The 11,669-nt window shown below is 36.7% G+C and overlaps 1 protein-coding gene across 1 annotated transcript; it reads right to left on the minus strand.

Annotated features, from left to right (window-relative positions):
• Positions 1-977: 977 nt before the first annotated feature.
• LOC107551981 (uncharacterized) lies at positions 978-2,427 on the minus strand. The gene is made up of 5 exons (XM_016233786.1): positions 2,328-2,427; positions 1,839-2,147; positions 1,567-1,693; positions 1,214-1,262; positions 978-1,101 (listed from the first exon to the last, which is right to left on the minus strand). Exons 1-5 carry the CDS (start codon positions 2,395-2,397, stop codon positions 1,018-1,020), a joined length of 639 nt encoding a protein of 212 aa, XP_016089272.1. The 5' UTR covers positions 2,398-2,427; the 3' UTR covers positions 978-1,017.
• Positions 2,428-11,669: the final 9,242 nt, after the last annotated feature.

The raw sequence follows: 11,669 nt of genomic DNA on the forward strand, positions 1-11,669 counted from the left end.
ATGTACTTACCCTAATCGAACCTACATGACTTTTTTATTTTTCAGAACACAAAAAAGATATTGTGGTCACACTTTAGCTTGGGGATCGATTGTCACTATTAACTAACTATTATCTACAGCTTGTGTCTCAGTAAACTCCTAATTTGCTCCTAATTTATTAATAGTTAGTAAAGCATTTATTAATTATCAAGCGTAGCGTTAGTTCTGGCAAGTCACGTTAGTCAAGCATCAGCTGACTCTCAGCTGATCCCCATCTACCTATGGGAATACAACACCTATCTAAGCATTCATATAGAAGGTCCCTCACTATTATCAGCAATTTTTTTATTGCTCAATAGCTAATTAGCCTCCTCCATCCCCAGCTCCTCTTCTGTCAGTCAGGATTCAGCCTTCTGATTCTCCTTTGAATCAGACTCATTCTAAAATGTGTACATAACATTATTGAACTTTAACAATATCTGCAATACATTTATGTTGGTTCTGTTCTGTTTACCCTGGGAGGGGGTTATCGGTGCTCTCCCTGCTCTCATCCATGCTAGGCTGCATGGATGCGCAGGGCGTTCTTGTCCAGAACAGAACCATACCGCCAATCCAAACTGTATGCTCATTGTCAATCATCCTTGACGATAGAGGTCCTGATAGAATTAGGTATTGGGTCGGATTAAGGGATTGAAAATCATCACGTAGACTAAGGCATTAATATGTAAATACTAATAAACAGCCAATGTTGTATGCTAATAAGCAACTAGATAGTAGTAAGAATTGTATGTTTTTATGGTTTATGTTTCGCAGTGGAAAGACAGTCATTACAGGTTTGGAATGACATGAGGGTGAATAAATGATGACAGAATTTTAATTTTTTTTGCATGAACTATGCCTTTAAAATGTACACATAAATAAGCAAACATAAAATACAAATATGTACATTATAGAGCTTTTTCATTCACTTTGTTATATCAATTCCATACAACTGTTACTAAACATTTTCTGGGAAAAAAATGAACAAAAAGAATAATTTCATACTTGTCCATACACAGAGTTATATCTTTCAAAGTACTGACTGCTTTGAGTCTGTATCCTTCCTATCACCGGTGCCTGTGACTAAAGTGAAAAAGATAAATTAATCTCAATTACTTATTGATCTAAAAAAAATTTGTTTGAATGAAAATCATTTATAACTATGTAAACTATTCACACAAAGGGAAAAACTTACAAAGTCCTGTTGCATTTCTCTGTGACTCTGTATGTTGTTTTTACATCTCCTTTAAATATAACATATCACATTATGTTTTTTATTGTATTTGAAAATAGCTTGTTGTTCTCATGTTTTCATGTTTAATTACAATAAAACAAATATTAATTAGATGTTCTTGGCTTTCCATCTTTCTACTCATCACTTTAATCTTTAATGTGTTTTAAATTAGCAGAGATAACACAGTAAAGCTGGAGAATGAAATATATCCATACTTGTGAAAATATGATCAGTGTTTACTAGCACATATGAATAGTTAATGAAACCTGGAATAAATAAACAATCTCATCACTTCATGTGTTAAAGTCTCTCACCTGTGAATACAGATGCTGACGGTGATGATCAGACAGATCACAATGACTCCAGAACATGAGATGATGATGATGATGATGATGATGGACAGAGGCGTTTGTTTGAGTGATTCTGGTCTGATCTGATTTTCTGACAGGCAAAAAAAGTCAAACTAACATGATATCAGTCAACCAGGACTCTACTAGTTACTAGTCACTAGTTAAAACCATACTTATAGTTGCTTCACTGAACTAGTTTTATATGAAAGAATCCATAGAACAAATCTGGTAATAACCTGTTATGGTTAATGTCCATCTCATTGCTGCTGGGTAACAGCTGTAGTTTCCTGCATCAGACGCTTGTATTTGATGTATTGTTAATTCTCTTGGAGCTGCGGGGTCGATGTTCATCCTGTTTGAGCTGAAGTTTCTCATTGTTCTGTTACTCTCAGAATCTTGCCTAAAAATTACTGAGTTGTTCATTTTCCATGTGAAATCATCATCAAAATGGATTTTGTTGCAGTGAAGTGTAACTGTTTCCCCCACAAACACTGTTTTGTTGATGTGCTGCCGAATTCTTTGCTCTTGATTTGATTTGGAAAAATCTGTTGAAAAAAAAATCACAATCACTGCAGGCTTATAGTTACTGCATCAGGCGGTAAGACACACATGTGAAAACACACATGCAAAAGCTGATGAGACACACCTGAAGCTCATGTCCGTAGTCACTGTTAACAGTCACAAGAACATCACACAACACAAAACCAAAAAATGTTACAACATACCTGCATTGGTCAGAAAAATAAGGATGACACACAAATTAAGATGCAGGACTCTGGTTTGTAAAACCTCCATGACAGCAGCAGGTAGAAATGAACCTCTCACTCTCCGTTCAACATTTCAAGCACTTCTGATCAAACTGAGAGTCTGCAGACAGGAACGAGGGGAAGTGGTTATGTGAGAGTGGGACACCACCGAGAACCACTGAGCTCAAGAGAACAACTTGATGTTCAGAGTGTGAAACTGCTTAAGATACTGATTATTACAGCTGCTCTTTGAACAGGACATCTAAGAAATATCTACAACAGGTTTTAGCTGCATTTTGATCATATTGTTTATATTATCAAAGTACAATACAGGTAATGTTTATCATCATCTAAACTTTAAGTTAAAAAGTAAGCTAAATACATATGTAAGAGAAGTATATGATAGGTCCTATAGCTGCTGAGCATTTTTGTTCACCACAGTTTTCCCATCATTTAAAAAAAAAAAAAAACTTTAGTCCTCCCTAGATTGGTCCTGTGGTGGGATTAATTATTTTTTAAATAAATTAATAAACATGAAACAAATTTAATTTTTAAATAAACACAACAACGACATAAAAATTGTTTGAAATAGTTTTACATAGACCACAGCATGTCACCTTGATGTCAACTGGCAAAAATGGTTTTACAGAATGTCTGAGAGGCACAGAGTAGCACTTCAAACTCGGAAAAAGTATATGCAATGCCTTCACAGAGAAAATCGCCCAAACATTCATGTGCATAATGAATTACATTTATTTAGTGTCAAGGCTTTCAAGAATATTTTCTTTAAATTCAGAGACTAAACTTAGAAGTACAATACAGGTAATGTTTATCATCATCTAAACTTTAAGTTAAAAAGTAAGCTAAATACATATGTAAGAGAAGTATATGATAGGTCCTATAGCTGCTGAGCATTTTTGTTCACCACAGTTTTCCCATCATTAAAAAAAAATAAAAAAAACTTTAGTCCTCCCTAGATTGGTCCTGTGGTGGGATTAATTATTTTTTAAATAAATTAATAAACATGAAACAAATTTAATTTTTAAATAAACACAACAACGACATAAAAATTGTTTGAAATAGTTTTACATAGACCACAGCATGTCACCTTGATGTCAACTGGCAAAAATGGTTTTACAGAATGTCTGAGAGGCACAGAGTAGCACTTCAAACTCGGAAAAAGTATATGCAATGCCTTCACAGAGAAAATCGCCCAAACATTCATGTGCATAATGAATTACATTTATTTAGTGTCAAGGCTTTCAAGAATATTTTCTTTAAATTCAGAGACTAAACTTAGCAGTGAACATTAAAATGGCCTCTTTGATGAGTTGTGAGACAAGCCTCATAACCCGTACACTTCCTGTATTCTAGGACCTCCGTACCATTGAAAACATTTGCGGACTGATGCTAAAGCACAAGCAGCTGTCTATTTTTATGCTTCTTTCACAAAAGCACTTGATTCTAATTTTAAAATATTTAAGTTTTGAATCATTTAGAATGAGAACAATTTTCACCATTTTGACTGGACTTCTGCAGTGTGGGTGAAAATGAAAACAGGATGTAAGAATGCAAAGATTGCCACAGTTTAAAACTAATTATAAAATGGGTGGTTCCAGTTCTGGATTCTGATGCTCTGTTGCAAAACACCTATACACACCATATCACTGTGCAGCTCCCATGTAGTTATGCTTTCTGTGTAGGAACAGTATCACAGGCTGTGTTGTCCAGTGTAAGGGAGTCATTTGAGTTAACATAGCAATATAACATTTAAATGAAAATGAAAAAAAGTTAAATAAAAATTGCAATAAAACACCCCTTTAGCTTTGACAATACTGAGAATATAGCACTCATCATACTTCAATAAAATAATCTTTTGTGTGAGAATGGAATGATCTGTAGAACAATCAGGTTTGTAGGTAAATGATGCAATGTGGTGAATAAATTCCACTGGTCAAAGCTGTTGTAAGAAAACATGCACAGACCGCTGCTTAGGTTTTCCGCCTGGTTTAGCTTCATGAAGCAAACAGACCAAAAACCACTAAAACATGAGATGCAGATCTGGGCTTGTAACTGAAGGATTGTTGGTTCAGTTCATGAGCTATTTAACACAATAGACATATAGCTATTTCTTCTCCTGACTTAAACTGACTCCTGACTTGTTTTAGTTTAAGTCTATTTTAAAACAGAATGATGTGTCATCATCAGTAGGGTAATAAGATGATTCAATAGATCTTTGAATAGCAAATAATTCGGCTGGAAACCATTCAGCCAAACCTACAACCATTTAAACTTAAATTTAAACTGAGGAAGTGCACTTTTATCCTTATTGAAGTGTTCATCTCATGAACATCTCATGAAGGAGGATGAAGTGTAACTTCTTATCATTTACAATAATTGCTTGTTATTGTGATCTGCACTGAGATGAATATTTAAAAACATTTTTAACATTTAAAACTAAAATACATGCATTCAAACTTTGTAACATTTAAATGTTATTAATTTATAAAAATATCAATATACGATGTGATATTGAAAGCATAAACTCTATGTAACAGTACAAAGTGAAGTAGCCAGATCTTTGAATAATGGCACACAGTGTGCTTCACAGTGCAGCTTGTTCTGGTGAAGATCCACCCACCTACACAGGAAGAGTCTGTCTGATCGATATATAAAGCAACCAATCATAGTTTGTTTTGTTTTTATATACAGCTTAGGGGCAGGTTTATCACAAGTAGTTAATATCACAGTAATAAAATGTCATGGCGCAGTAAAGCTGATCGATTAACAATCGGTACAGAAAACACCAAAGAAATTAAGAGAAACTTTAAATTATGTTCCTCCAGAAAGCATAAGGAATATTTCATAAACAGAACTAAAGCAGATTACACTGTTTGTCAGTAATTTCTTTACTTGCTAAGTGTCTCTAACAAAACTGTGAATGTCTTTCAAAGATTTGATGTCACTAACCTGGCAAACTTGAGCAAATCCAGTGCATCAGTACCTTATGAATACAACTTAATTTCCAAGTTCACCCAAACTGCTGGAAGTTGCATAGAAGTCAGCCAAACAGACTGGAATGGGCTATTTTGTTTTAGATGGCATTTGGCAGTTATATGGCAGTCAGACTGTGGGTGGTCCGTGGGCATGACGTCTCAAAATGAAACTACACTTTGTGAGACCCTATGTTCATGAAGTAAATATTATCTAAAAGAGTGGGGGGAAAAACACTTGAAAAATCACCTTTATTTGACCCTCTAACTCTAGCACCCAGCCAAACAGACTGGAATGGGCTATTTTGTTTTAGATGGCATTTGGCAGTTATATGGCAGTCAGACTGTGGGTGGTCCGTGGGCATGACGTCTCAAAATGAAACTACACTTTGTGAGACCCTATGTTCATGAAGTAAATATTATCTAAAAGAGTGGGGGGAAAACACTTGAAAAATCACCTTTATTTGACCCTCTAACTCTAGCACTTTCTATTCTATTTTAATTCTACTTTATCTATATTTATCTTCTTTTTTTATTTTTTATAAAAACAAACAAAAAAAAACTAACAAACACTGGCTTTTATTTTTTTCTATTCTATATATATATATATGTGTATATGTGTGTGTGTGTGTATATATATATATATATATATATATATATATATATATAGGTGTGTGTGTGTGTATGTATTTATATATGTGTATATATGCATGTGTGTGTATATATATGTATATGTGTGTGTATATATATACAGTATATGTATATGTGTATGTATATGTGTACATATATGTATATATGTGTATATAAGTGTATGTGTATATATATATATATACATATACACCTTGCTATGTGTACTGTGTTAGGCTAACCGAGACTTGTCATTTGCACTTATATATTGTTGCTCTTTTGTTAGTTTTGACTGCTTTTATTGTCCTCATTTGTAAGTCGCTTTGGATAAAAGCGTCTGCTAAATGACTAAATAAATAAATAAATAAAAATTGCTTTCTGGAAATTTGTCATGGCACAAATCGTCCTGGAATCACAAGGCTGTTGACCTAAAACCACAGAGAGAAACAGGAAGTATCTTTATTAGGCCTAAAGGGCACAGAGAGATGAAATTCTGAAGGTTGACTTTTTCACACGGTCATGTTCCGCTGGAACTAGATAGTACTAATTACAGTAATATTCTGTAAGTATAAAATGTTGTCATGTGACAAGACAAGATAAAGCAGAAATGGACAAGTGCAATTTGTTGGTTCCATCCTTCCAGAGTCAATGGGTTTTTTGAATGAGAGTTTTTTTTTTTAACTGTTACGTTTTTTTAAAAAGACGGTTGCTAACAAGTTGCTAAATGGGACTACAGGCCCTGTTGGAGACATTAAACGTCATCACGCCGAACAGTTTAACAGCCGAACAGGTACCCCCCCTCCGGCCGAGGTCGTCCCCGACGAGGCCATCTACCGAGTCAAGGAGATCCTCGGCGAGGCGGCCGGCTTCAATACCTCATAGACTGGGAGGGGTACGGCCCTGGGGAGAGGTTATGGGCAGACAGAGAGGACATACTGGACCCATCTCTCCTCAACGACTTCCACCAGGCTCATCCTGACCGTCCCGCTCCCAGGGGCCGAGGTCGTCCTCGCCATCAATCTCAAGTGGGGGGGGGGTAATGTCACGGAAACACCTGCCTCACCAGCCGAACCAGCCTCCTCCACCCGCTCATAATCACCTGATTACTGATCACGGACACCTGCACCCACTTACCACACCACTCAAATACTCACTCACCTCATTCACTCATCGGCTGGTCTCAAGGTTGCAAGCTTCCCTGTCCTGGTTCCTTGCCTTTTGATCTGCCTGTCCCCCTCGGAATCCTCAGTTCTCGGCCGGAGGACCGGAGTGCCAACCCAGATAAGACTGTGTTTTTGCTTCCATTAATCCCTATGTTGACTTCTTTTCCATTGGAAGCCTCTCCTAAGTTCCTGTTATTAAACTCTCTGACTTACGTTAACCTGCTTGTCTGCCTCTTTGTCCCGGTTGTGACAAATACGAATCAAAGGCAGTCATCTTCCCTGGATTAACTCAGACCTGATTAATTTATACAAACAAAGGGACAAGCCTTGGACTGTATATCGTAAGATACCAGATGACTGGAAACTTTATAGACATCTTAGGAATATCTGTAAAACTAAGACAAGGAATGCAAAATCTAATTACTATAATGAATGATTTTCGTAACCCCAGACATTTCTGGAACCATCTAAACAACATTTTAAATAAGCAAAATAAAACCTCCACAAAAGAGTTAATAATCAATAACGAATACATCTCTGATCCTTTACAGATATCTTATGCATTTAATATGTTTTTCACATCCATAGGTACTCACTTTACTATTAAGTCTTCCGACACTTACTTTCCTAGCAGCTGTTCGAATCAAATATTTTATTTTAGTAAAATGTCTCCTTCTGATACATTTAATGCAATATGTGGGTTAAAAGAACATAGTTTGCCTGGTCCAGATGGCTTGGAAGCTAAATTTGTTAAACTTGCTTCTCACATTTTAATGTATCCTCTGACTGATCTATTTAATTTGTCTTTGTCTACTTGTTCAGTACCTTCCATATGGAAATGTGCTAAGATTATTCCTTTTTTTCCTTTCAACAAGGTGGTGACCCATCTGATTTGAATAACTACCGTCCAATTTCTATTATTTGTACTGTAGCAAAGGTTTTTGAGAAATATATTTTCAATCAAATATCAAATTATATTAATCAGTTTAGTATTTGTTCTCCTTTTCAGTCTGGTTTTAGACCCAGTTTCTCCACCACCACGGACTTAATGAAATTCACTAATGATTTGTTTATTTCTTTTGATAAATGTCAACCTACTGGTGCAATCTTTATTGATCTCTTTAAAGCATTTGATATGGTGGACCATTACCTTCTTCTTGATAAGTTACACTCTATAGGCTTTGATCAAAACTCTCTTTTTTTGGTTTAATTCTTATCTTCATAACAGACGACAATATGTTTCATTTCAAGGCTCGAATTCGGAATATCTTGTTGTTAATAAAGCTCCTATTGATTGGAACAATCTTCCTTCTTTTCTTAGATCAATTACATCATTTCGTCTCTTGAAGATAAATGTATTATCTCACTTGAAAATAACTTGCTTATGTTTTTAAATTTAGGTTTAGAATCGCCTTTAGGTTATATCAACTTTATTATTATTTATATTATTTTTCTATTATATTTTGATAAATTACTTACTTATTTATTAATTATTTATCAATTTTTTTTTTTTTTAGGGTGCTTGCATATTTGGATTTTCATGCTTGTATGAAAATGTATGTTTTCTTATGAGGGGCCGTATAAGCCATAATTCATTCTCCTTTCACATACATATATTCTTGCTTTCACACACTTACATTCTCCTTACACATGCATACATTTCTACTCTCACACACTTACATTCTCCTTACACATGCATACATTTCTACTCTCACACACTTACATTCTCCTTACACATGCACGGAAAATGCTAGGGGAACGCCCTTCAGCGTGACCGGAAGGCGTATAGTGGAAACGGAAGGAGTATAGTGGAAACGGAAGGCGTATAATGGAAACGGAAGGCAGGTCAGGCGCGATCAGGGTCACCGGGACAGGTCATGATCAGCATGCCTGACGTAGATGATTATTAAGTATTTCAGCAAGCTATTTGGATTTTTTTTTTTAAATATTATCATCGTGAAAAGGTTACATGGCCTCGTCCCTTGAGCGAGTTGTCATTGAGGACGCGGGCTCAGCCTCAGTCGTGTTGCCAGATACACGTATTATAAGCGTCTATGGATTTTTTACAATAAGTGCTAATAGCCCGCCTTGTTGATAGAGGCTATTTACAGTAGCTCCACCCACAAATGTGTTATAGGGATAGTCAACACTATAAAAGACGGCAGTTAAGTCGTAGTCTTCTTGACACGATCGACCCGGGTTCGAATCCGCCTTTTACCGAACTTTTTTTCTTCCTTTTCAAATCTCATATCACATCGGAAAGCCATTTATTTTCAATAAAAATGAAGGAAACAATCAAAAAGTTTAAAATAAAGTATCGGGTAGGGTTAGGGAGTGCTTTATTGTCCCAATAAGGTGGCATCCATTTAATAATTTGAATTAAAATGATAATTTACACTCAATACGTTATTACTGCATACTGTTTTATAACGTACTATAATACTGAGGTGCAGATAATTGCCACTATTTGCAATAAGTAGTATAAATAGCAGAAAATCTTGCTATTTTAACATAGTGTAAATAGAATCTATCGCTATCTGCACTTAGCAGTATTTTTAACAATATGCTATTTACACTATTTTCACTTAGTGTAAATAGCCTGTATCGCTATTTACACTTACTGCAAATAGCCGCTGCCAACAACATGCAGTTGCTTCATGTTGCATATATTTTTGTTTGTTTGTTTAAGGTTAGTTTGGCCAGTAACAGAGCAAAATAAACATTTAATGTAAAAAAAAAGTAATAAAAAGGAAATAAATTGGCAACGAGTATGGGAATGGGCTCATTTGATTGTTAAAAAAAAACATCGGCTATTGGAATCGGTCACGAAAAATCCTGATCAGTGCATCCTTAACTGGAATAGTTAGACCTACCTGAAAAACCTGAAAATGCATGCTTCATTTCAGTTTTATCTTTGAACTATTGTTCCTATTTGTGCAAAATGGTTATCATTTATTACAATACAATGTTACAGTCAACAATGAAAGCAATAAGTCTTATTTATTGAGTGTGGCTAGGCCTGTGAAAATTTTGCCAGGGCAAGTAAAAAAATTAAACCACTGGCCAAACCGGGCCAGTAGAAAATTTCCTTAGCGTTGAGCCCTGTCAATATGATCAAAATCAGTATCATAACACTTATTATGATGAACAATTAATTGTAGAATAACCAATTAATAGTTTCCCGCATTTTATATTGTTGTTCGACAATGTTATTATAATGTTATATTAAAATTCATCCACAGAGTAAATCCTTTTCAATGAACATGTTAAAAATAAGTTTGAAAAGTTGTCAGGAGCATGGTGGTGGTGATGTTGAAGGCGAGCGACCGTGATGCTGTAGTTCGTTTATGCCTAAGTTTAGCTTTTAAGTTCTGGCACTTTTATTTAAGCTTCAAAATTAATAAAAGTTAAATTATTTTGTGAAGATTATCTTGATGGACAAAACGTGTAAGTTTCATGAACTATGATTGAACACAGAGTTTATTTTTTTGCGATAATCCAAAAGCCTATGGAAAAAACGTCTCAGGTTACGTATGTAACCATAGTTCCTCGAAGGAACGAGACGCTGCGTCGGAAAACGCTAGGGGAACGCCCGGCTCTGAACCTCGTGTGTAATCAGACCAATAGATGGGCGAGACATTACGGGCGGGTGACGTAATGACCAGGAGGCTATAAAAGCACGTGCGGTGAGACCAGCGTCAGCTTCCAGGAATGAAGCAAGCACTGGCAGAGATGCCGAAAGTATGGCTCTGAGACACAGCGTCTCGTTCCTTCGAGGAACTATGGTTACATACGTAACCTAAGACGTTCCTCTTCAGGAACTCGAGCTACGTCGGAAAACGCTAGGGGAACGAGAATGCCCAAGCCGCCAGACTTCCAAGTCTCTGCCTAGTGTGGAAGACTGCACAGCTAGGGCAAGAGAACAGAAGAGCCAGGAGTGGCTTGCATGTCTAGACCGTAGAACCTAACAAAGGTAAGGGGCGTGGACCAACCCGCAGAGTTGCAGATGTCCTGCATAGGCACACCCGCTAAAAAAGCCTTAGAGACTGCCAAACTTCGAGTCGAGTGAGCCTTGACCCCTAACGGCGAGGGGAGATCAGAGGACTCATAACAGAACCCGCAGAGTTGCAGATGTCCTGCATAGGCACATCCGCTAAAAAAGCCTTAGAGACTGCCAAACTTCGAGTCGAGTGAGCCTTGACCCCTAACGGCGAGGGGAGATCAGAGGACTCATAACAGATGGAGATGGCATCCACTATCCACCGACTGAGGGTCTGTTTAGTTGCTGGCCAGACCGGGCGCAAAGTCAAGATAAGACAGGGCCATTGAAAGGGCCTGCAGATCCCCAACTCTCTTGAGGGAAGATATCGCCAGAAGGAAGGTAGTTTTTATAGTAAGGAGGCGATCAGATATCTCCTCAATAGGCTCGAAGGGAGGCCTACAGAGAGCCTCGTAGTTTTCATAGTAAGGAGGCGATCAGATATCTCCTCAATAGGCTCGAAGGGAGGCCTACAGAGAGCCTCTAGCACCACTGCCAG

The sequence above is a fragment of the Sinocyclocheilus grahami genome, unplaced genomic scaffold, assembly GCF_001515645.1.
Source record: "Sinocyclocheilus grahami isolate Dianchi unplaced genomic scaffold, SAMN03320097.WGS_v1.1 scaffold439.1, whole genome shotgun sequence".
Taxonomy (NCBI): Eukaryota; Metazoa; Chordata; class Actinopteri; order Cypriniformes; family Cyprinidae; genus Sinocyclocheilus; species Sinocyclocheilus grahami.